Source organism: Orbicella franksi, chromosome 11 (genome assembly GCF_964199315.1).
Source record: "Orbicella franksi chromosome 11, jaOrbFran1.1, whole genome shotgun sequence".
Classification (NCBI taxonomy): Eukaryota; Metazoa; Cnidaria; class Anthozoa; order Scleractinia; family Merulinidae; genus Orbicella; species Orbicella franksi.
The window spans coordinates 14,702,576-14,729,173 of record NC_138155.1 but is presented as its reverse complement, the minus strand read 5'-3'; the positions used below and the strand labels follow the sequence as shown (position 1 = coordinate 14,729,173).

General features: G+C 38.4%; 2 protein-coding genes across 3 annotated transcripts in view; both read left to right on the top strand.

Moving 5' to 3' along the window:
- Positions 1–78: 78 nt before the first annotated feature.
- On the top strand, positions 79–21,354 carry LOC145502318 (RNA-binding protein 5-like). Of its 2 annotated transcripts, XM_081481578.1 has the most exons (28): positions 79–163; positions 451–564; positions 1,389–1,947; positions 2,550–2,705; positions 3,759–3,825; positions 4,285–4,358; positions 5,047–5,142; positions 5,323–5,395; positions 6,094–6,135; positions 6,645–6,688; positions 6,882–6,998; positions 7,254–7,366; positions 8,661–8,865; positions 9,275–9,308; positions 10,041–10,064; positions 10,933–11,087; positions 11,519–11,598; positions 12,469–12,542; positions 13,367–13,404; positions 14,150–14,287; positions 15,002–15,146; positions 16,178–16,353; positions 16,661–16,735; positions 17,708–17,811; positions 18,863–18,926; positions 19,126–19,191; positions 20,275–20,370; positions 20,624–21,354. In XM_081481578.1, the coding sequence occupies exons 2-28, from the start codon at positions 533–535 to the stop codon at positions 20,648–20,650; spliced, it is 2,874 nt and encodes a 957-aa protein (XP_081337704.1). In that variant the 5' UTR covers positions 79–163; positions 451–532; the 3' UTR covers positions 20,651–21,354. The 2 variants fall into 2 exon arrangements, with proteins under 2 accessions (XP_081337704.1, XP_081337703.1); XM_081481577.1 differs by having other exon boundaries at positions 85–564.
- Positions 21,355–22,617: 1,263 nt separating this feature from the next.
- LOC145460705 (lysosomal leucine aminopeptidase-like) overlaps positions 22,618–26,598 on the top strand; it is a 28,249-nt gene continuing 24,268 nt past the window's right edge. Inside the window, exons 1-3 of the mRNA XM_081445587.1 lie at positions 22,618–22,815; positions 24,723–24,806; positions 25,611–25,712. Of these exons, the coding sequence (XP_081301713.1) occupies positions 22,700–22,815; positions 24,723–24,806; positions 25,611–25,712 (302 nt within the window). The 5' untranslated portion in view covers positions 22,618–22,699. The remainder of the gene's footprint in view (positions 22,816–24,722; positions 24,807–25,610; positions 25,713–26,598) is intronic.

Sequence of the window (26,598 nt, the reverse complement as noted above, 5' to 3'; positions counted from 1 at the left end):
TCTACCATTAAAACATGCGCAGGAAACTTGACTTGGTAACCAGCCCTGCTAGTAACTTAGTAGCCACTCCTTTCCATTGGATGAGGGTGGAAAACAACCTGCACATGCTGTAGAAGAATGAGATGTGCGTTGAATTTAGTCAAGTTTTGCATATATATGAAAGGTTTGTATTGTGTAGTAGAGAGAGATGCAAGGGAATCCTTTAGCTAACTCTTTATCCACAGGTTGCTTACTCGCAGTGATTAGCGATTGGCTCAGGAAAGGTCACGCTTGCTCCAGGGACCAGCCGCCATGTTTGGATTTAGGTCATCTTTTGCTCCGCGCCTCCTTTTTTCGTCGAAATCACGCCCGTTTCCACACGTAAACAAGTGATGTCCTCTCCGAACCGTGTATGAAGGCTGCTGTTTACTCGCTAGATCGCTTTACTGAACATTTATCCTCAATTTGCAGGTCGCTAGTGCTTCAAAGTTTTCAAGAATTGTAGGTCGCTTCGTCTCCAGTTGTACGTTTTCCTTGATCAGAGGCTAGCAAAATGGACAATAGGCGGCAAGACACCGCTGAAAGGTTCTGAACTTCATGTCTACCTTAATTGAATGTTGTTAAAAGTAGGAGTTTTGTATTATTGCTACAGTAAAGTATTCTGAGTATTTTGCATAATTAGACTCGTTGATATAATAATTATGCCGATTGAAGTGAGTATGATCGATTTAACAAAATGACGTCAGTTCTTCATGCGTCTGTCCCATTATTGATCATGAATTTCATCATAACATTGTCAAAGTAGTTGTGGATCCACAAGGTGATAGCCAAGTGGATCCACAGACTACTTTGACAATGTTATGACGAAATTCATAGTCAATAATAGGAAAGACAACCGAAAAACTGAGGTCAGTTTGTTTTTTATGATGACAAATTGTCAAGTTGTCTGCTCTTGCTGGTTGACACATTGCATAGATTATAAATCCATGTGTCTGTCTGCATGTTGACAATGAAAATTAGCCAATGAGTGCTCAAGAATTTCTGCAATTATCGTAAAATAAATACTCCATCATCTCTGTTGTTGTTTTAATATCAGTGATCCTGCACATATTAACAAAAATCCGGTCTTTGAGGAGTTTGCATTTTTTGCCTCTACACTTTGGGTTTGGGCAAACCCCAAAAGTCTGCAACATGTTCACAAGATTTGGTTATGTGGCTTACAGCATCTTTTGGTGAAGAAATTGTTAGAACATTCCGGTAACGTGCATCGGCTCATTCAAGTACACGTAGGTGTTGAAAAGGTCAAAACATCAGTATTTTGATATTCGTGAGGTGAGTAAGGTCAATATTTTTTTAATTTGTCAACTGATACTCACTCCTTCCATCCTTGGTTTGAAATACTGATGTAGGATAACAGACGACCCCAGTGATCTGAGGCGAAGTTCAAACTACAGAGGCAGTGACCGAGAGCTGGATACAAGAGACCGCGATCTTGAACGTAACATTGGTCGTGAGCTGAGCCGTTTTAGGGATGGTAGATCAGACAGAGATGAGCGACGCCGAAGTCCAGATTTAAAGCGTCGTGATGCACCTGATCCTTTTGGTCGTGATAGAGATTATTACAAGGAGAGGGTTCATGAGAATGATCGTGATAAAGACAGGGGTGACAGAGATCATGACAGGGATGGATACAGGTCACGGGACAGGGATCGCTATGAACGTGACAGCCGTGATAGCCTAGATCGGGACAGAGACCGTTACGATCGTGATCGGCAGGATCGGAATCGAAATTATAATGGTGATAGAGACTATGGAAGATCTCGAGATCGAGACTATGACAGAGATCGAGATCGTGACAGGGCTTATGATAGAGATCGTGACTGGGACTACGACAATAAAGACAGGGCAGGATATGGCAGAGAGTGGAGTCGGCAGAGGAGCGACCCTGAGGACTATTACAGTGATGAAGTTGTACACATGTTCCTTGTTTTTGTTACATGATTTTAAATGATAGAAATAGATGTTCATCTGTTTTTATTAGTTCTTTTTGCTACAGCTTTTGATACAATGTATAGCAGTGTTTCAGAATTTAAACTACTGTACATGTAAAATGGCTACAGCTTTAACTAAAACTTTTTGATATCATTTAATTGATAATAATGGTACTGGAAAAAATTGCTGAGAAGCAGCTACATATCTCATTCAACAATAATACTGAAACCATCATTTTTTGGATTTCTGAATACACTTGTAAGTACAAAACAGAAATTTATGAAGAGTGCTTCAAAATATTCTTTTGCATAACACTGACAGAGATGTACATTCTGTACATGCATGTCTCAAAGTAAGTGTATGACTACAGAATGCTCGGTTATTGTTTCTTCAAATTGGTTGTGCACTTACAGTCATTTCAAGATTCTTCAATATTCATGGTCATGGCACTAAATGAATCAATGGAAGTACTCAGCAACTGAAAGCAAGGGATAAACAAGAGGAATTCTTTCACACCATGGGCAGTACTTTTTCTTTTTTTCAAACACAGCTAAATAATCATTGTCATTCATAAACAGCGTGATCGCAGTGATCGAGACAGGGACTGGGATGACAGGGAGCCATCTCGTAGCAGATACCGAGATGATGACAGAAAGTGGCAAGACAGTCGACAAGAAGAGCCCACTAATGTGGTTATCCTGCACGGTCTTGATAAGGATTTCAAAGAGGAGGATGTGAGTTGGTTGTGTTGACTAATTATAGTAATATTTATTACATGTACATGTTCATGTGCTTGCTCTGTTTTTTTTTTTTCAAGATATGTTTGGGATTTCGTTGATTGAGAAGAAATTTTATAATTGTGTGACTTTACGGAGAGCCAAATACATTTACAGTGTAGTGTGGCAAATTTGTTGATACTTGCATATAAAAATTTGTATTGACAGAATATCAACCTGAGGTCTTGACAGTATGGATCAAGCACAGCCATTAGGTCCATGCATCCATATTTTCCCACCGTGCATGGTCCCTAAGTAGCAATCTTGGTTAATGAGAGATTATTTTATTAAATGACAGATTGTGTTCTGATTGGCTGATTTTAGATAAAAATGATATTATTGGATGAGGTTTTTGTGATATCCAGAATAATCGAGGTCGAGGTAGGGGTTATCAAGGTTACAGAAACCTTGATTATTCTGGATGTCACAAAAACCAAATCTAATAATATTGTTTTAATATTATACATTGAACAAAAAAAATGGAAGTCATGTTTTTGTTTCTTCACTGACAGCAAGCAACACAAAGCAAGCGAACTTGACGTGATTACCCTTAGAAATCATGCACGGCAGTCATACATGGCATGATTACCGTGACCTTGAGTGTCCTTGACATGATTATTGTAGAATCTGCAGCTAGATGACGTCACAGGCGCTGATTTTGCAAATTCACTGTATGCTTTCGACCAATCAAAAAAGAGATAGTGACTTCAGTGTATAATAATGAGCAGCACTGGAGTCTTGCTGAGATTAATCGCTAGTAGTAAGTCAAAATCTTTGACATGTCTTGATTAGTGGAAGAACTGAGGATAAATGAGTGACAGAAGTAAACTCCTTGTGTTATTCGTATCCTCCTTGATTGCTGCTCATGATAAACTGAAATTATAAATGGACGGTATGTGTTGGAATAATTTACAAACCCCTTTAATTAACAGTAATACCCCTTCATTAGTGGTCGATAGTTTCTCTTGCAAATGCTCAAGCTTGTGATATTATTTTGTTTCTTGCGAATAGATGATTGAAGAACTGCAGAAAGATGGTACAGACTTTTTGGATCTCAGAATTGTCCGCCATAGAACTGGTAAATAATCTATCATTATTTGAAATAATTTATTTTATAATCCAAATATTTTCACTCGCACGCGATTGGCCTAAACGCGTCACATGACCAAATATTCCCCACCTAAAACCGGGGAATGTCCTCAGATATTCCCCAATTTTCAAAACTGTGCCTGTTGTGAAGAATGTTTGAAGGATAATAAACACAATAGCCTCCATTTTGGGCAAAGATATCCTCAAATATTTGTCCTTGGACATTATCTGTTCCTCGAAGCTCACAGTTTTTGGAAAACTGTTCACTTCTTGGAACAGATACTGTCCGCAGACAAATATCCCAGCATATTTTAATTTTCAAGCCAAATTGAGGCTATTGTTTGTATATCCCATCAGCGATGAATAGCATCAAAATGCCAGCTTGGATAGACTTATCAACAAGTTTATATCAGTATCATCTTTTACATGACTCTTGTATGCCGTCTAGGTGATTCCAGAGGATTTGGCTTCTTAGAATTTAAGAGTGTTTCCGATGCACAAGACTGGATGGAACATCATCGGGTATGCATAGTTTGTTTTTAATTTTGCAGGAGCAACTCTTGTACGGTGAAACCTGTATTAAATGAAAACCCTTGGGACACTCACTAGTGTCCAGTTAATACAGAATGTCTGCTCTAAACAGGTTCTAATATATTGTGCAATTCAATAGTTAATTATTAACCCCTTTGAACACAGTGTAAGACCAGAGATTCCTCATTGCTCAACATCCAGTCAGTCAATGCATCAATCTGGAATAATCTACATGTACTTAAGCTTTAAAACAACTTTGTTAAACAAGGATAAAGGAGTCTGAGCTGAGCTTTCAGAAGTATAAAGCTCTTGAAGTGTCCGCTTATTGCAGGTTTTGTGCAATAAAATGGCTCAATATTGGTGTCCAAGTCAGCTTAACAGAGGTGTCAGCTTAATGCAGGTTTATTTCACTTTAAATGTGGGAAGAAAATTTAGGGACTCAAGCTAGTGTCCACGTACATGTAATAGGGTGTCCGCTTAGTACAGGTTTCACTGTATATCTTATTAACCAAGTATGCATGGGCTTTACTGTGAGAATATCTGCACCACACTGTAGGTCTTTGCAGTATTAACTACACACATTGAGGTCCAACATTTCCCTTTAGGCTTGGTTAAAAAGTTAGAAATTAAGAAATTACACAAAAACCTAATTGTGATAATACATTTTTTACATTTTAAGGGTCGTTATCATGTGCGTGGACACAGAGTCTGTGCTGATTACAGCCGACCAAAAAATACTTCAAATCTAACAGATAAGGACTGGACTTGCAGTAAGGTGAGATCAAATACTACTAGGATGATTGTTTCATGTACATGAAAAAAAAAATGTTTTTTGCAGTTTTGCTTCTTCTGTTTGGGACTATGGCTTACAGTTTGTAATATTATATACACATACATGCTTGTGCATTGATTTGCTGTTTTACTGCATACACTCATAAAATTAATTATGTTTCAGTGCGGGGGCCAAAACTTTTCTTCCAAGAGGCGCCTTTCTTGCTTCAAGTGTGGAGCACCAAAGGAAACTGCAGGTCAGTGAAAGGTTTTAATTTAATTGTTTGTTTTGTAATTGTTATCCTTGTACACATATGATACAATTCAATAAGAGACACATAGAGTGAGGTTTCTGACAGCATACATGTACATGCAATGTTAGAATAAGTGCTGAACGAGGTATTTTATCAATTTTTTTCGACTATGTTTCACTATTGAGGTTGCACAATGTATAACATATCTCTTGTTAACAAATTAAGCTTGCTTTCCTTGGACTTAAATAGGAAGAATATTGCCCTCAGACCTGTCCATACAGAACTTACTGTACACCATTAATTTAGTATACTTTCACAACCTTGCGCTGATATTCTCCCATTGTGACCCTCGTGCTTGATCAATAAAATGACCTAGTAGTAACCTATTTTGATTCATGATGGTCTTAAATGTATATGTCTTGGATTTAAGCCAAATTTCTTGAGCTCTCCTATCTTAAAATTTTAGCTGTGCCTCCTTGATTTCTCTTGCAAAGCTTAGAAAGGGTCAAGCCCCCAGAAAATTTACCAGCCTCACCTTCTCAAAGTCTTTACCTGTATTTACCATTGGGTACTTCTCCATGTCATGACAAAACAATTATTGGTAACATTGTACAAGTTTACAGCTATAGCTAATCAACATTTTTGCGCAATGACGTGTTATGTGGTCTTACTTTAATTTAACTTGACCTGCTTGTGTTTAGATGGAGGAGAGGATAAAGAGGTTTCAAATAACCCTTGTAAAGGTAATGCATCCTGGCTTTGTTTCTGTTGGATTCACATACACTACCCTTATTTACACTGCTTTTCGATGATTAGTTACTACTTTTGGAAGTCATTACTTTAATTCCAGTGGCTAGAATTTGTACCATGACTTACACATCAGATCCATAATTTCCATCTAACTTTAACTTGGTCCCAACAATGAGATCAAAACATACACACAACTGGCAAAATAAAGTATTCAAGTTATTAAGACATAGTTTCAGCTAACTCTTGTAAGTTAGCTGAGTTTATAGTTTGATATATAATATTTTGTAGTTGTATATTAATCATGCATGTACAGTACATTGTAGATTTTGTTTAAAGATAGAAGGTTAAAAGAAATTTGGACAATTAACGTGCATTTAAAATTGGAGTCAGAGTAAATGATGGACAATGGAAGAATGGTGAATAAAGTAATCTTAAAGCTTATTGAACAATCAAATTATAAAAAAATATAAAATGTAAATAACATAATTTTTTCATGTTTTAGTATTGATTCTGAAGGGTCTGGATACCATTACCCATGATGAAGCGGTAAGTAAAAGAGAAGTGAATACATGTAAGATAAGAAAAGATTGTACAATGTAAGGACGTACACAATTATTATGTATGACTGTAGTAAATTATTTTAGTGGGGTGAGGTTTATTCAGAGACAGCTTAAGTGAGAAAAGGATGTCAGATTGGTCTCATGATGATATTGTATTATTGTTGCTTGTGTTATTTTAGATACGAAAAGCCCTTGTGGAAATAACAGCTCTTCCGATTTATGATGTTCGTCTGATAAGAGATAAACTGACTAACACATCCAGAGGATTTTGTTTTGTGGAACTTGGTTCAGTTGGGGTAACCTTATGTTTCTGTTTGTTCGTTCAGTGGTTTGATCAAAGCTGCGTGTATAATAATTATACATCTGTACAATAATTATTATTTAAAGTAAAATGTGATGTACATGTTGTGACCATGTATAACCAGTAAGATTAACGTAGTTGTACTGAGGTATGGTTGATAGTTCTTTTTTTTTTTTTTTTTTTCATAAAAGGAAGTTGTTTTTCAATCAATTAATGATTAATGTAGGATTTTGTTTCCTCTGTTTAACAGGAAGCAAGTCAGTTGTTAGAAATCATCTCCAATATGCATCCATTTTTTGCTATTGATGGCAGAATTGTCACAGCGTCTTATGCCAAACATGACAACCCACCAAAACAAACCAGGTGAGTGAGTGACAGTCTGTTCTGAGTAAAGAAATTACTGCTGGTACTTACTGTGGAGGAAAGATGCAGTGGCCTAAATAGTCAGTGTCCTGGACTCTGGATCATGCATTCCAGGTTCAAACCCTAGGCAACTTAATGATTCTTATGGAAAACTCAAAAGTCTCTTTGTAGCATAGTTGCTTACCACAATTCGGTAGTTCACTTCAGTGTGAATCCTACAGGCAGAAACTTCCCGGCCTGCCTGGTTGCATCATTTTGTGTTGTTGTTGTCTTACTCTTTCGGTGCTCCACTCTACCCAGGTGTATATTAAATGGGTACCAGTGAATTTCATGCTACAGAAACCAGAGATAAGTGCCAGCTTGGCTAAAACGCAGACTTGAATTACTCCTGCAATATTTATTTCAGTTTTACATGGAGCAGTAACTGTAGTAGGCTCGATTACCAGCCGCTGTTCGGGAAAGGAGCCCGCGCTCCTGCCCCGAACTCATGGCTGGACTCGTGGACTTGGCATTGTTAATTTCAACCAATAAGAAATTTGCCCGCTTGAATCAAGCAGGCTGCATAAATTAGCTTTTTCGCAGTAGCAAAGAAGTTTTGCGATATGAAGTGCGATCGCATTAGTGGGACATTTAACCAAATACCGTCAACTGATGAAATCTTGCCTGATTGAAACGATAGGGGCATATACAACACGCAAAATAATCAACAGACTTATGCGTTAGAATCTAGATTGAATCATGTGCCAGAATGTCAGATAACGAACAAAGTCAACAAAGAGAGGGATAAACGCAAACATCGATCTCAAGAAACAAAACACTCGGTCAAATTAATGTGTACAGTAGTCTTCTTTAGAACACGGCATGTAATGCCCTTCTGCAGCAATAATGTGAAACGAGATAGGTTGGAGGGCCAAAATTAAAAGAAGAAGTGGCGAAAATGCCACAAATTTTACGAGCCGTAGGCATCGTGTGGGCCTGCCTATGATTGTCATCAGATAACATTTCCGGCCACCAGAAGCACCGCGAGAACTAAATTATGAATTTACGTCACAGACATGCTTTGCCATTCACGCGTCCAGCCGTCTCTTCTTGGGGAGGAACGTAGACCAGACTCAAGAAAGCGGTGGAAATCGAGCCTATTACTGTAGGTGTATTGCTAGAATTGCTAGGTGTATTGCTCCTGTATATGATGATAGTCCATTACAAGTCATCTGTCAGCCAACACACTCAGCAACAGGGCATCTTCCCTCCCAATTTTGACAATATAACAAGTCTTTTACATGATCTTCAACAGTGCATCGGCAGCAACAGCTGCCATTGAGCAAGCACAGTGGTCACAGACAGCCACCACATCTCAGCCTCAGGCTTCTTCCAGTGCTGCTGCAGCCAATGCCGTGGCTCAAGCACAGGCTGCTGGCTCCATGGGCACCGTAACAGCAGAGAGTTACGCTACTCAACAGCAGACTTATGACACAACAACCACAGCCTATCAGCAACAGGTAACAGCTCCACTTTTTTTCTGTAGTTCGTGTGACTAAATACAGAAAAAGAAAAAAACGAACAAACACAAGGAAAAGTTTTTTTTGGAGCCAGTGAAATAAAAACGTTTAGCAGATCATTAATGAAATATACAGTTGCTTGTCTAGAATAACCAATCCTTCTCATAAGGGATAATCATTGTCTTGAATTACATATACAGCAAATTCTAAAAGCTAACACTGAAAGACTTGTACTGTAATCAGTTACCAGAGAATTTTGTATTAATTACTATCCTGATCTGACCAAAATTGTTAAAAATAGCTTTCATAATCATCAGATTTTTCTTTTTTGTGAAGAGATTGCTATTTGCCAATTTTAATTTTGAAATTGCTGTTTACTACACAAAGTTTTTTTTCTCTCCTTCACCAGTATCAACAACAGCCCACTGTCCAGACTACCACAGGTATAGGAAAGTAAACTTTTATGCTATTAAATTTTTTGACAGGAAGTGAATTTACCTGTAGGTCAAAAGATACTTATTACGGAAAAACCAGGAAATACAGTAACAATACAAGACCTGTAGTTTATCCAGACTTTTTTCTCCAGTCCCAAACAATTTGCAAATTAATTGAGATATAAACTTGAACGTGGCAGCAGATATACCCTGTTAAAAATATTCTACTTTGAAGAATCATGCACTTTATTATGCCAGCCCCATGGCATTGGTTGACACAAATTAACTTGCTTTCCACTGTTTTAGCATTGTGGACCATTGTGGAATCTGTGAAAGGTGTCTCTTATTTCAAAGCAATTCTGTTTCTATTTCTGTTTTACTAAATATAAATATTCCTTTCTGTGATAATTCAGACGCTAGATTTTCCTTTCCAGACTACATAATTCTCAACCATAATGGCAGTTAATTTTGTTAATCTCAAAGTGCAACAAAACAAGTCAATATCAGCGGTACAGATGGTAGCTATAATCCGAAGTTTTGGTTTAATTGGCTTCTGAGCAAACAAGGCCCTGGTTGGCTCAGATATGTTATTTCCCGGGTTTTGCTGCCGACAGTATATAAGTCTTACGAAATTGGGAACAGTATCAAGGAGAAGTATTCTGAATGTTGACATTGTGAAATATAAAAACATTCCAAAGACATTTTATATTTCATTTAATACTTTATTTCCATTTTTTACAGGAAGTGCAACTGAACAAGCCCAAGGTAATTTTTTTCTTTGAAGTTCATTATGAAATTTCTGTGTAGTCCAGGTTTGGGCTGGGGTCAGCATGGTGTTGTGTTCTTGGACAAGACACTTTACTCTCACAGTGCCTCTTGCCACCCAAGTGTATTTAAATGGGTAGCATAAATTAAATAGTGTGGTGTACATTATTTTGTAACTCATAATTGGACTAGCATCCCATCCAGGGAGGAGTAGAAATACTTCTAGTCACTTGTTGCTATAAAATGGGAGATGAGCACTTGCTTGACAGTCTTTCAGTCTCAAACACAGGCTTGGTGGTATTTTTGACTGCGTGGCATTATACAACAATTTCTGAAAAAAAATAAGACAACTGTGCAAGGTGTACCAAATGTTTTTGGAAATTTCTTACCAGGAATTTTCATGCCATGTGACTTTCCTCCCAGAATTTTTGGAATTTACAGTTGAGTGGCTCGCTTTTCAGAATTCCACAATTTCTGGATTTTCTGGAAACCTTCCCAGGAAATTCCCATACCATTTGTCCCTGTTTTGAAATTTCCAGAATTTTTGGCCAAATGGAAAGTGTCCTACAGTGTATGTGTGTCTCTGTAGTACAGCAGCATTCCAATCACGAGGGAGAAGCAGACTCGTAGTTGCTTCATGCAACAGAAACCAGAGTGCCAGTAATGATGAGCCATCTGACCTCTCTGATTTTCTGGATTGGAGCAAATTTACCAGTGAAAGAATTTTTGGGTGAAATAATAATTATCATTAGGTGTTTTTTGAGAGAAGATGTGTTGAGTCTGCAAAGATTCATGTAGATGTTTGTTGTGATGATGCTGCCTTGATGCAGGCATGGATGATTCATGGATTCTTTTTCAATCTTGTTAGCTGGCACCGTACAGTTTCAGCAACAGCCCTCACAAACACAGCAAGGTTTGACTCAAGCACAACAGCCCCAGTCCTTTGCAAACTACGTGTATGATCCTACAACAGGCTATTACTATGACTCAACTACTGGGTTGTATTATGATGCAAATACTCAGGTAATCTTGCTTTTTGTTAAATCAACTCTACTGCTTATTACATAACTGGTGTGTGAAATTTAGTACAAATTTTATCATTATTTCCTTTTTTATTTACTATAAACATATTTGTCATTGTTTTCACCAAAAGCACCTCTAGGCTTATCGAGGGGTATTACAACATTGCCATTTTTACCTCTGATTTATTCAGGCTCACACACAAACAACACGCAAAAATAGGGCCATTAACAGCTAAGCTGGAAACTAGCATTACAAGCATGCTGTACAAGTGATTTTTTTTCTCCTTCTTCATGTCCACTGTGGCAGATTTTTTTTTTTCCTTTCCATTTTGAGGAGTTTAAAACATGTTTTACTCCACACCTTTTTTGCCAGTTTAAGCCAGATCATTACCTTATGTTAGAAACTTGTTTTGACTTGCTCTGTTCTTGCAGTATTATTACAACAGTGCAACAGGCCAGTATCTTTATTGGAATGCTGATACACAGCAGTATGTACCAGTAGCAGCTGATGGGTAGGTTAACCACTGATATACAATTTCTTCATAAACGCCAATACTGTTAATAGCTAATCAGATAGATCACAATTTTTCATCATTGCATCCAATATAATGCAGGATTGCCAATGATCTCAAACTTGAAATTAATTTTGTGTCTCTTTTTGATCTTCGTTTGTGAAAAGTAAAGAAAGTGAACTTTAATTCTGAATTTTAAGCCACATATTTCTCTTAGAAACTCTGGAAATTTGTTCATCGACTGTACATCAAAGTGAATTTTTCCAAATTACAGAGTAAAATTGACCAAGTTTAACCTTGTTTGACCAAAACTTGATCAAAAACAAGCTTTGGCCATTGAAAAACAATTACCTAGCCTCTATCTTTGACATTTTACGTATTACTCACTTTTACATAGAATACATGTAGCTGGTCCAATATTGGGTGGGGGGTGGTGCTTATTTTGAGGTGTGGGAACTCAGCATAGGAACTGGATAGTATAGTTCATAATACACTAGTCTTGCAAGTCATCATGTCATCAAGAATGATATTTAGCATCTCTCCTTGTCTCACTTGAAATAATAATATTATTACGCTTCATTCCAGACCCTTTTCTTTGGACACCGTGTTCCACCCAGTGATGTGGGGTTGAGAACTCTTTCAATGATAATTGCTGTTTCTGGACCATCAAACAATACTGAAATATTTAGAACATTGAAATAATTGGGGAATTTTCTTGAATTTTGGGATGGCCTTCAATGCTTGATGGCAAACAGCTAAGACATGTACCCAATGAAGTCATACCAAAGGAAAAGTGTTTTGCAGTTTGTTAGATGTTATTTTGGCCAACCAAATCCAATGTGGAATAAGATTTTCTTTTCTCTTTTTAAGGAGTATTGCTGTATCTGCCTCTAGTTCAGCAACCACAGAAAATACTGCAAACAGTGAAGCGACAACAGCCAAAGGTAGTTTTATTTTTGTTATAGTCATTTCACCAAATGTCCAAACCCTCCATCACTGCTGACACATCACTTGTCAACAGTGGTGACAAGTGACTGAGTTTTTGAAAGAGTACTAGAAATGTTCTTGAAATCATAAATCTGTCGAAAATCACTTGAATTTATTTATCTGGCTTTGGAAAGTTCAGAAGTGTTGTCAACTTTTTTTAACTTGTACTCATAGTTACATTATAAGTTACAAGCATTACTCTCTGTTAAATTCTGTTACATTCTGTTTTCAAAACAGAATGTGAAATGCTAAAGTAAAATACAGCTGGACCCGCAAATTTGAGCACGATTATTTCGAACTCCTCACAATTTTCAACTCAAACCCATTTCCCTTGGATTAGTCCTTTGTTTGTTTTGTTTTGTTTGTTTTGTTTTGTTTTTTTTCCTTTTCTTTCAGTCATTTGTAACTATCAGTTGTTTTCTAACTGATTTTGTTTCCCTTGGCTGAAAATCAACCCCATTTATTTGAGCCATTTGTAGAGTTGAAAGGATAACATCATCAGGTGACATTAGACCGTGTTACAACAACGCTGGACTGCTACAGTTTGATCTTTTTATCACAATGGTCCTGCCATCTGGCCCTTCCAACATGTAAATTGTGTAATTAATTGTTATATTCATATTTAATGCTGACCCATTTGTTTCAAACCTCCTCAATTTCAAACTAAAACGCAAATTACTGGTGCCGGGGCTTTGTGTTCCCCAAAGTCTCCTGAAGAAAATTATGCCAAAGATATAAAACAGTAAGGAGAATTTAATTCTGGTCACTGTTGTTATTGCAGAAAAACAAAAGAAGGCCAAGTCATTACAAGCGAAAAAGGTATGCTACTTTTTATTTATAATTTATTGGCTCTTTTACACTAGATACAGCACTTATGACACAATGGAGAACTTGTCCATCGTGAAAGCTAGTCTGTTCTATAATCTAAGTTCGTATGGAAGATACAAAATGACGTATTCCGGTGTTCCTGTTACAAGCTGAGAGTCCCAAACTGGTTATGTGAAAGTGGGAGTTACAGCTTTTGACAGATACCTTGACTGATTTTATCCATCTACTTGTGATATCCTACACATAAGACAGATTTAACTAGATGGGTAACAAGAAACCACTTACATGCCAGGAGTTGGATCTGTCCCACTTTCACACTAGATAAGTAAGGCATTTGTGGAGTCTTGTACGAAAACAGCGACTTGTCTGAAACTAGTTGTAATGGACAAATTAGAACTTGGCTATTATGTCGCTGATATGCCATTATGTCAACATGTTCACACTGCAAATATATATACATAACATCCTTCTTATGCAATTATGTTAATGTCGTCATGTCATGGGGCAAGTGTGAACCAGGCTTAAGTGATTTCTCTATGGAGTGAATTTTGAAATGCTTCAATAAAGATAAACCAAAAAATGGCGCTTCTTCCTCTGGTTCTGCTGTGAAATTATCTTGCTCTTGACTTGAGTGGCTTATTGTCACGCTTACATGCCTCTTCCATGTTGTTGGGATGTTATTTGAAACTGGAGTAATTTATAAAGGATATTGGTGATGTATGTTATATTTTTTTAGATTGCAAAGGACATGGAAAGGTGGGCGAAGTCTGTGAATGCTGCGAAGACACAACTTGACGATAACAAGAAAGGAATTGCTGCTGCTGCATCCAAAACAGACGAAACCAAATCTGCTTCAGACGAAGTGTTTAAAGTGGTAAGATAACGATGGCAGATCTACAGGAAGGTCCTTCCTTCCCTCCCTGCCCTCTGCCCTTTTCAAAAATAAAAAAAAATATTAGCAATATACACACACACCCTCCCACGTTTCAGTACTTTTGGATTCATCAGTGACTAACACACAGACAAAAGAGAGATAAATAATGACTTTGATTATAATAAATTCAAACTTCCTCCAACGGCATAGCGATAATCTCTCGACAAGGGACAGGATTTTCCATCCCGAAAATGTACCAATCTTTTCTGTTGGCCCTTAGTGAAGCTTCCCAACAACGGGTCCGGTAATACTGTGCCAGGTGACAGTAGCGGATCTAGGGGAGGGGCCCGGGGGGGACCTCCCCCCTTATTTTGGGTAAAAAAAAAAATTGCAGAAGGAAGAAAAGCCGGCAGGGCAAGCAAAGAAAACCACGCACCCCCTTTAGCTTAAGGTCTGAATCCGCCACTGGGAGGTTGTGGTAGAGTTCCGGGTTTAGCGAAGAAAAAGAAACCATCTTGAAATCTTTGTAGTCCTACAGTTTTACGGCATGCGTGGTAACTTTATGTAACTGTGAAATATGATAAATTTATGTAATAATGGTATGCTTAGATGCGTGCTATAGCAACAAGGACATTAATTATAAAAGAATACAGAAGAATGGTGAGTATGTGGTGTTACTGTTTAGTAAGTCAGCATTATATGTGTTAATTGCAGCCCTTTGGAGTCCCTCCTAAACTTTCCTCATCACTGAATATTGCCAAGAGCATTGCAGCTGGTATGGCAGCAGAAGTCAGGGATGATGTAGCGGCGTCCAGTCCACTTGCAGCCTTGACCATGACCAAGGAAACAAGTAAAACAGGTAGAGCTTGTTTGTTTATCTTGGTAGTGAGTTCAAAGGTCAAACGCAAACAAACAAAAGGCCTATGTTACTTTCGGCTTTCGTATCTCGAAGTTTGGGAGAGTTTGAAACAAGAATGTGAAAGACTTTTGAAAGAAAACGTTATGTATAAAACGTGCAGAGGCAAACCAAATCACAAACTGACAAACTATGTGGGTAACAGTTATTCAATTCTCTATGCATATGCGGCCTACGAAGGTTATCTCTGTCAGTGACTGTCTGATCCCTAAAGAGTTCACTCACCGTATTTGAAGTTATTTTGGCCATGTACAAAATTATCTTTAAATCGAAAGAAACCTGAAAATAGTAGTTTACTGAGATAGAAAAACACCAAAGAGATAGTAATAAACCATAACAAAACAAGGATGGTTAAGGATGGAGAAGATTAACACGGATTACGAACGACGATTTTGAAAAATTTAGGTTTAAATTTTGAAGAAACATAAACCATGACGTAGCTCCTGCAAGCCTTGAAGGGGGAGGAACATTTTGGCGGGAAACACGCGCGCAAGGAACGCATGGCCACTCGGGAGGTTTTTTGTTGCTCAGTAGGTTTGGTTTCAAATAGTTAACCCTTTGAGCCCCAAGTACGCATGTATGCGTAATTGATGGTCGTGCTCTTTGTACCACTTGTGACGTCATCAATTTAAATTTCATCAGATATTCTTGATAAGCAGATAGTAGTTCTAGGCTGGACCTTTCCGTACAATGGTCAGGTTTAGATATCGACGACATTCCGACGTCGCAAATCGAAAAACAACGTTATCAGTTTTGGTGCAAAAACGGTGGTAAAATGGTCCACAACGCCTATGATTGATCAAGGTCCATTTCTAGGCTTCGCCCGTAATTAACATCCAACTTTTCGCGGCAGCCAGAAAGAACATACAACGCAAAAGGTAGCCAGTGTAAAAGGGCCGAGAAAAACAGAAAGGAAAGGGGCAGCAAACAAAGTTTGGTATTCAAAGGGTTAATGTGTTTGTGTTTAATCTCAGAAACGGTTAAAAGTGGCATAGTTGCTGCAGAATACGGAGAAGACGATTCTGATCCGGAAGAAGACATCAACGACAAGTTTACCGACTTGAGTATCATGGCTTGCTTGTTGTGCAAACGACAGTTTCCAAACAAAGAAGCTCTGGAAAGACATCAGAAATTTTCCGACCTTCACAAGGTAATAATGAGGGCACCTTGAAAGCCGAGTGACAGTGTTTTGTTATTTACAGGCTTCTTGGCTGACAATGTTGTATGGAAAAGTCCCGGGCGAGAACTTCCATACGAAAAGGTCGTCGTCTTTCTTGGAGGTGTGAAGTACGTGAAAACTCGAACCGCCCGGCATCGCCAAATGAGAATATCTTTCCAAGAACATTTCCCGTCCGTTACACGCTTTAAAATCCTCCCGTTTTGATACAGAAGTGACCCTTTATCGAGACCTTGTTTGTGAAAGTTTGTTGTTGATCAGATCTGATTTTACTCTGCAGCAAAATTTAGAGATTCATAAAAAGATGGGAATGACTGATGAGCAGCTTGAAGCTTACGAGAGACAAGAACGAGAGGTATGTGAACTCAGTCTGGTGATACGCGTGCTGTACGTGTTTAGCCAAGCAAGAGAGACTTCAACACAAGGATCGATAATAGGAGAGAAAATGTGTGATTTTATAAGTCGGAACTTAGCTTCGAGCTGTAAGGAGCTAGCTACACATAGCTTAATTTTCAGGCATTCCTCAGACGAAGTAGTTGTTGCAAATAATTCTTTTATCTCGTTTTAAATAATTCATCGAGTTTAAACACAGGACACCATAACTGTGACGGTGTTTGAAAATCTGATCTCAATTAGTATAGGTGTGTGATTTTATTTCTCCGTTTTCTCCTTAGTTTTAGTTTCGACAGAGAGGTTATGATCACATTGCCAAACACCTCGAAGTTCATCAAACATGCTCAGCTGCGCGTCGTATTTTCAATTCTCTTCTCGGTGTTTAGAAATGTTAGCAAACACGGTCTTTCGTGTTTGATATACTACGTAAAACATGGAAAATAATCCGGTCTGGCGTATTAGCCATTCCCTGGGTTGTCTATTTACAAAACGAAACCAAGACTGCACCAAGAGGTTGACTTCGGGTAGACCCGACATCAGCCTCTTGGTATAGTCTTGATCCGCAAATCTAGCTATCCGTGCCCCGTACCACTCTGCCACAGTACCTCCTTCCTGAAGAAGCCAACACAACCACGGCAATAACAAATTTATTGGGAAGCAACAAAATAAAGAAAATAGAGAGCAGTGACTTATAGGAAAGTAAAACTTTGACATGATATCGAGAAAGAATGTACAAAATAGGAGGGTGTATAAATGAAACGCAGCAAATTGACGAGACAAAAAGTAATGATCAAGTCAGGATGAAAAACGACTCGTAGAATGGTTCGTTTTCGCTCATAACATCAGGGACTCGCTTGTTAAATCTTGCGTCACTTGAATTCAAAAGTTTCTGTGTCACGCATCACGTGTTTAATTATTGTCTCGTAACTAACAGAACAAGTACCGTGACAGAGCAAAGGAGAGAAGAGAAAAATATGGCCAACCAGAAGCTCAGAAAGTTAAGGTACCGTCAAGACGAAGAGGTGGTGGAGGAAGCATGTAAGGAAAAACATGTTTTGTTGTTGTTTGTCGAAATACAAAATGGGAACCGTGTACAAACATAAACACGATAGACTGATGGCCGTCATCGGGAGGGGTTGCGAGACAATCTAGCAATTACCCAAACCCAGGGAATTTTGTGGATATAACAAAAAAAGTCCAAGGAGACATGATTGATCATCGCAGTTATACACACAACGTAAGCAGTTGTGAACTTATAGCCTGAAAAAAAAAATCGTCTACGGGTATATTACGAACTTTTCATCATCTACGGGTATTACGAACTCGCATACTGACCAGCTCCCTCATGGCTTGATAGCTCAGTTGGTAGAGCACTTCACCGGTATCGCAGACTTTAATTTCACAACTGCTTAAGTTGTGTGTATAAGTGCGATGGTCAATCATGTCTTCACATCTTTCTCCGCAGTTCAAATCTCTGATCTTTCATATATTCATTTGTGAAAAAAAGTCCTTGTTGGCTTTTTCTTTATGGTGGTTTATTTATTTATTTATTTGTTTATGTATATATATATTTATTTGTTTGTTTGTTTGTTTGTCTGTTTGCTTATTTGTTTATTTATTTATTTATTTATTTATTTATCTATCTTCTGGCCAAAAAGAACTTCGAGAGAAGAAATTTCCTTTTATACTGTACCAACATCGCATTACAAGACGGAAATTGGGGGTTAAGATCAGTTTTGGAACATTTTCGATGTCACCTGGCCGGCTGAAAAACAGATCAAGTTGGCGGCAGGAAAAAATAAGTTGTGGAGTTTCCTGTGATTTGGTAAAGTAGACTCGTAAATTTAAAGTACTTAATTGTTGATGTGGAGTTACAAAGCCTTCTTGTGAATGCATGGGTAGGGTCGAGGGAAGTTGTGGGCTCGGGTACACAACGATTTGTTCGAGAGTGTGGGAAAGAAAAGAGAGGTCGTGGTCGTAGTCTGTTTGCATAGCGCGCGCGTTCCTCTCAGTTTCGAGAGCTCAGTTGCACAGAAAATGCAACTGCATTCTGTGTTTAAGGTACTAAACTAAGCTGATTTGTTTACAGAACTTATGAACAGCCTCCCGCCGAGCGGATTGGTGGAGAGAATATCGGCAATCAAATGTTGAAGGTATCCTGAAAAAATGTACATGTTCACCATGAGAAAAATGATGAGGAATATTTATTCAGCACTCGGTGATACAAGTAGAGCTGAAAAAATGTTCTAGAATAAGTGTTTTTCTTGAAGGAGCTGTTATTTAATTATTTTATTCTTAATGTTTGTGGCAATCAAACCACGTTCATTTTTTTGGTTGTTGTTGTAACATTAGGCCATGGGCTGGACTGAGGGGAGTGGTCTGGGGAAGGAAGGTCAAGGTATCGTTAACCCTATTGAGGTATGTCTCATTAGCTAGATTTTTTGTCGCTTCTAGACTGACTGCTTTGCTCGAAAAACTGCGGGAAAGAACGGAAATGAACAGAGGCGTCGAGAGGCTAGTGGCGGAAAACGCGAGCGAGCGTCGTAAAACATTCTCTTTTCATTCTCTTCCGACGTCCGCGCTACTCGCGGTTCTCCTCTGCCTGTTCGTTTCCGTTCTTCCCTTCGTGGATCTTCGGGCAAAAGAGAGACTGCTCGCAGTTTACATTACTTCTGTCAGTGAGAAGGAGAACTTGAAGATACACCAGACCAAGACGTACTCACTCGTTAACTCACTCAATTAATCTGTTATGTATGTATAATTCTCGTCTATTGTAGTTTTTCACCAACTGTAAGTCCGTCTTATTTTCCAGTGGATAACGTAGCGCTCGTTAGTTCTCTGAAAGTTTTCATGTCATCATAGGCAAATTAACGAATGTCCATTTAGACCCAAGGGCCGAGTCGTTGGAAAACCGATTAACACTAATCCAGTTTTAAAAGTTTATCATGAGTTTAGCTTTTTACTACCCTTTGTCACTTTAGGAACGCGAAGAAATCTGGGACGAGTTTCATCTGGCAGTTACTTGTGGGATCGTTAACGGTCCCACAAGGGACTGTGAGCAACCTCGTTCCCAGGGTCTCTCATCTTCCTTTAGAGTGGGAAGATAAGAGACCCTGGGAACGAGGTTGGACTGTGAGATGAGACTCGCCACAGATTTCTTCTCGTTTCTAAAGTGGCTAATTATCTGATTTCTTATGTATAAAAATTGTTTTCATCGCTAACCTTTTTTGGATTTTGAGATAGGATCACGTCAATACTGTACGACTAAAAAGATAGACGGAAAACCTGAATGAGCTCTAAGATTGAAATAAATAAAAATTCAGGCTCACCCTAGACTAAAACTGCTTTTATCCTTTCCTGAGTCATCAAGCACTAAGCTGGCCTATGAACATAAAACAATAGCCCTGCGGATGTTTGAACCCGGCCTGGCCACGTCTCTTAGTAGGCTGGCCTTTCTGGTACGGGCAAAGGTTTAATAACCATTATTTTTTTCGTTTTTAGGCAAAAATGCGGAGTCAGAATGCCGGTCTTGGGTTGAAAGGAAGCAGTTATGGCGCGTCCTCTTCGGATTCCTATCGGGACAAACTCAAAAAACTGGTGTGTTCAATTGTACTCTATACTCTTGCTGGAAATATTATTGTCTACGTTTCTTCTGATGTTGCTTGTGAGAATTCAGTGGTATCTCACCACAATTTTGACACAGTAACAATGTTAATGATGCAGAGACATGCACAAAAAAAGAGAGAAGGGTGGAGCAACTTTTAGATTGATTGGAGTTTCTTTTAATTAGACTTCTAGTTTTCCTTTTTACTTCAGTGATTCTAAGACATTGTCTTTCTTTCCTTTACAGGCACGATCACGCTTTAACGATTCTTAACAGATGTATGTGGATTCCCAGCTATCAAGTGGGCCAAAGTTGTCCCAGGAGGGCCCTCCAGAAGTTGAACTCGAGAAAACGGAGAGTCGGGTCGGCGCGTTAAAAACTTCCGCGAGGAACCTGGAGAAATTCAGAATTTCCACAGATAGTTTGAGCAGTCGCGCTCATGAGAAACGAAATCTTTGTTCGCTCACTTCTTCGCTTAAAATATGGCCGAATAGGCAAGCCTACAAGATTTGCCGCTGTTGGTTATCTCGTCGTTTTTGTAAGTTATTGGTTGAAAGGAATGGGAATATTGGGCTCCCTTGCCATTGATGTGTAGATGAGGATGAACACTGTAGATAAAAAAAATAAAATTATTGTAATAAACAGTGAAATAGCGCCTCAGTCGTCCTTGTTTTTGAAGCAGGAATGGGAAATAAATCTTATTTGGTTACCAGTCTCCCAGAGTAACAGGTACGCTCTTCACAAGTTGCTCGAAATCTGTCAAAAAGTTTATCACAAGTTGCTCCAAACAATCCAGAATGTTTCTCGTTTCCTTCATTTGGTCTTAATATGTTAATTTGCCCCTCAGAAATAACTTTCTAAGCCGTTACTGATGCATTTTAATGGAACCCGAGTTACAAAATCGTTCGATATATCAAAATTCTGACATGGCAACGACGCTTTCAGGACAAACGTCTATATTTGGAGATGTTTTCTTTGTTTCCAAGTCCCTTTTGGGAATTGTTCTACGAAAGAAACTTTAAAAATTGTAATTTTGACCCGAAAGCTTCGAATCCATGTTAGAATATTGATAAATCGAACGTGACCCATTCCAGCTAATGCTTCTTTTATAAGTTAGCGTACATACGTTTTGTTTCCGTGAGAAAAATCGTGCCCAAAATTCAGAATGTTTCAGAATGTTTCTCGTTTCCTTCATTTGGTCTTAATATGTTAATTTGCCCCTCAGAAATAACTTTCTAAGCCGTTACTGATGCATTTTAATGGAACCCGAGTTACAAAATCGTTCGATATATCAAAATTCTGACATGGCAACGACGCTTTCAGGACAAACGTCTATATTTGGAGATGTTTTCTTTGTTTCCAAGTCCCTTTTGGGAATTGTTCTACGAAAGAAACTTTAAAAATTGTAATTTTGACCCGAAAGCTTCGAATCCATGTTAGAATATTGATAAATCGAACGTGACCCATTCCAGCTAATGCTTCTTTTATAAGTTAGCGTACATACGTTTTGTTTCCGTGAGAAAAATCGTGCCCAAAATTCACAGTGATAATCACGTTATCTTCGAAATATAAAAATATCGTCGACGTCACGCTTGTTGAGGAGTTAGTGGATGGAAATTAGCCAAAATTTTGGAAGATCTTCAATGCAGGTTATCACTGCCAGCACCGGTCAAGAGCATACCCCTAAAGCGGAAAATTAAGATTCTAATTCGTTTTCACGGCGTTTTAGGTAATTCTGTTTATTTTCGTTTCTTAGTTTATGGGCCCTAAACTTCAAATTGACAAACTGGCAGGATTTTACAGGTCAAATCAGGGCCATAAGGGATGGACCGTTATTTTTTTGAAGGGAGCGGGGGGGGGGGGGGGGAACTATTCTCCTGAATTTTTTGGTCATCTTTAGGTTGTGTATGATTTTTTTTTGTCGGGGAATAGATTCTGCAAGAATTTTTTTTTTAAAGTCTAACACAGGACTTGCTCTACATTTTTTTTTTCTACATGCTTCCCTTGACAGGGTTCAACCCTCCCTCTCCTCCCCTCCCTGGCCCCTGACACTCCAAAAAATAATGGTCCGTTTTTCGGAGCTGTTCATGGCGAACGTTCATAGGAATTGAAACTTGGAAAGAGTGGGGCCGACGCATTTCAGTTTTCACCGAATGCAGTTGGCCTAAATCTTGCCCCCTTTTGGCTTTGCTGTGTTTCTCTTCAGTTCTTTTAAATTACGATAGTCATTTCGTGACCAGTAGCACGAGTAGCTCAACTGGAATGGGTAAGATTGCGTGACCTAGCCATGTCGGACAAACTTTGTCATGTGACCTTGCCAGCATGAACATGGCGGAAATAAAGAACTATTTCACGAGCTGTTTCGTTCTGTTCATTTTGAGGCTTTCTTGGAGCAATGCAAACTCTTCGATGAATGGAACAGTATACTACGCTAAAGGGTAGGTTCTCTTTATGTTGTTATACGTTGTTTTTTTCACGGGTATTTGAGTTGTCCGGATTCGATGTCCTGTTATTTAGCTTTATATGTATAGGAAAGCAGTGACGAAACCGAAAGAATACGGAAAATCCATGGAAGTTCAGATTTTTTTCCAATTTTTGAGCTAATGATTAGAAATTATAGAGAAGTAACCAAATCAAGCAGTGCCTTTGATTTTCCATAACTCTGTGTGCTTAATTTTCGAGTAGATTCGCTGAAAAACGTAAGCTTATCATGCCTTTAATTTGTTATGTAAGACTTTACTGAGCTTAAGCTTAACTGTCATTTAGGTTACTTTATCGATGCTGGAGACAGCTAGTTTTAATTTTGTACTTAACTTTTAAAGCTTGAGTTGATGTTAAAAACTTATAACCAGACAGCCTGCTTTCCAGCATGTAAGCCTAGCAGACAAATTATTCTGTACCACAGGAAAACCAAGTCCAGATGGCTTAAGTTTGTTCTGAGGAGAAGGTGCTGGTAGGGCTGTAGCCTTACCACAAATTTTTGTTTTTGCTGATTTTTTACAGCATGTAAATACATGATAAATGGTAGACAAGTGACTGTTTTGAATGCTTGGTTGACTTGGCCAGATTTTTTAAACCTACTTGTACCACTTAAAAATGGTCTCCCGCCGCCATGGTCCCTGATTTTCGAGTAACAAGCGGGCAAAAGCTTTGTACCGAGATTATTTGTATCATATTTCAAACTTCTATGTGACTGTTTTACAAATGTAAATATCTCTGCAAAAGAAATCATTTCTAACAATACCAAATGTCGAAATCAAATTTTGAAGTTCATATGAAACACTTGAAAGTACTGTTAAAGTGAAACTGATGATGACATTTTATCTGTGTTTGCTCAATTTCTCAGAACTTCCTCAAGTTCCCATGAGAAATTTTTTTTGGTGTTATTTCAGACATCTATTTATATCTTTATCACTTAGAATTTAATGCAAAGGACTGCAATATACTGAAAATTTATTCTGGTACAAGGTTTTTGTCCACTTAAAACTGAAATAGCTCTGTTTCCTATCAGATTTTATCTTAAGATATTCACCATCCAAACTGACAGGTTTTTAAGATAATTGAAAAATTCATGAATGACCACTGATCAATTTATTGTTTTCAACTGGTTAATTTGCTTGCTCCTGGCATGTCTTGATATCTTTATTGTTCTGCAATGTTTCCTCATGGTTATTCCTCAGAGAAAGAATACCAAAGTTCAGTACACAAAACAGCTTTGCTTTTACTCAGTCACTGTTCAAGAAAATTCAATGACTTTTTTAAGACTTGTGAGGGATTTCAAGAACTTCTCAAGGACTCTACCTGAAATTCAAGGACTTCTCAAGAATGTGCAAACCCAAGGCCTGTCAAAAGTTATCATTTCTGCTAGAAGTACTCTTGGCAAATCTAGATGATAAATTGTAGATTGTTTGTTAGTGAGAGTAATGCACTTTCATTAAACCAGTGCTTTTTTTGGCCTGGGATATTGCATTTGGAATACAGCTTATAATACAATGGTTTTTCCAGGCCATAAGCACCAACAAAAGTCAAATTACAAGAGAAGTCTTCATTTGGGATAGGCTTGAGTTCTGCCGCTCACCAAGGTCTCGCGGGCTCCTTCCCAAGGGCTCCTTCCCCTGGGCTCCTTTCCCAAACATATTCGCTAGTGATCAAGTCTGCAACTGGAATGCGATGCACAAATGTACATACATCAAACCCAAACACCTGCAGAGCCACGTGGTGCTGCTGCCTCGAGAGACTATTCTGCCACGTCAGCAACACTGAGGCCAAAATAGGCTTTACATGTAATTTTATTAATGGTTTTGCCATTTTCATACTGATAGATTTTACCATATTCTCTTTACAGAAAGTATCACATAGAGTTTGGTATACTTGACAAAGACCATGGTGTAGCTTATGGGACGTATGAGGATGCAATTAATACCACAGGGTATGATTACAATAATTTATGTATACAGTGTACCGCTTATCATAATTGGCTGAGGGTGATACTTAACTTCTGTATGGTCGTGAACTAATGATTATGTGGAGTGTTAGGCTCTGGACTGAGTGTTCTGTATTTGCGCCCTAGCTATAAGCTACATTACTGTAAGCTAGAGAAGAGAATTAATCCCAGTCAGAGTCATTTGAAGTGTTAGATACATCATATTTTCTCACTTAAGTGCCTAGTTCCTCTTAAGGTCTACTTATAGTGCTCAGCTAGCCAGCTTAGTACACTGGCTAAAATCATATGTAGATACTGCAGACTTTTGTTATAAAATTATAAAATAGACTTCAAGAAGTCCCTCTTGTTTCCTTGAGTCAGGCAAAAATACAACAATGGCCTCCCACTAATCTGGAGTTTTGGGGGCCTGTTTTTCACACTGCATTTTTGCCTTTCACTCAAAGGCCTTTAATTTTGGGGCACAAACAGTTGTGGATCTTCTCACTGTCATAAACTGTTGTTAGGGTGACTTGGCAAAATGTCACAGTTTAGTAAACTGGATTAACTGCAGGTTGCTAACCCATTAGTGGATGTCTGTAGTACCCCATTCAGGAATAACAGCAATTAATTCAAATATGTATAATTATATAGTCCTGGTCGCTGGTCATGGTACATTGTGTAGAACGTGTGGTAGTGTATACCGATATGCACAGTCAGAGTGTCACTCCCAAAGGCTGCCTGGATTTTTCTTGTGTAGATGGTACAGTAATTAAAGAATTTCCTTTTAATTTTTCTGTATGCTCTCTGCAGTTGGGGTGTACTGAATATTGCATCAGGAGTAGGAAACACTAGTTACAGTGACCAAACTATCATGTTTGCCGCTGGATATCTTGAAGGTGCTTTAACAGCTCGGTAGGTACATGTAGCACAATATGTACTACATCTACAATTTAATTGAACTAAAATATATGTTTTACATCTAGCACATTTATTTTTTTATTTGTTTGTTTAGTTGTTTATTTTTGTTAAGCTTTGCTTTGCTTATGGAGTAGTTGAAAGTGAAGTATGATCATCGCAGTAAATTTTCCAATTTAAGCAACTGGAAAGAAGAAGCCTGAAAAAAAATCAGGGCTTCAACGGGATTCGAACCCGTGACCTCCGCGATACCGGTGCGATGCTCTACCAACTGAGCTATGAAGCCACACATTGGGAGCGAGGTCAATTAATTGAGTTCATATCTTCCCGTGAGTGAAATGATGTGAAGTATATATGAAATAATTCATATTTGAACTGCGGTAGTAGATGAAAGTGAAGTATGATCATCGCAGTAAATTTTCCAATTTAAGCAACTGGAAAGAAGAAGCCTGAAAAAAATCAGGGCTTCAACGGGATTCAAACCCGTGACCTCCGCGATACCGGTGCGATGCTCTACCAACTGAGCTATGAAGCCACACATTGGGAGCGAGGTCAATTAATTGAGTTCATATCTTCCCGTGAGTGAAATGATGTGAAGGATATGAAATAATTCATATTTGAACTGCGGTAGTAGATGAAAGTGAAGTATGATCATCGCAGTAAATTTTCCAATTTAAGCAACTGGAAAGAAGAAGCCTGAAAAAAATCAGGGCTTCAACGGGATTCGAACCCGTGACCTCCGCGATACCGGTGCGATGCTCTACCAACTGAGCTATGAAGCCACACATTGGGAGCGAGGTCAATTAATTGAGTTCATATCTTCCTGTGAGTGAAATGATGTGAAGTATATATGAAATAATTCATATTTGAACTGCGGTAGTAG

Excerpts from the sequence above, each read along its gene's own strand:
- LOC145502318 (XM_081481578.1), top strand. The coding sequence starts at position 533 with ATGGACAATAGGCGGCAAGACACCGCTGAAAG. Across the intron at positions 6,999-7,253 it reads TGGAACTTGGTTCAGTTGGG|GAAGCAAGTCAGTTGTTAGA; the intron begins GTAACCTTATGT and ends TCTGTTTAACAG. Across the intron at positions 9,309-10,040 it reads CACTGTCCAGACTACCACAG|GAAGTGCAACTGAACAAGCC; the intron begins GTATAGGAAAGT and ends CATTTTTTACAG.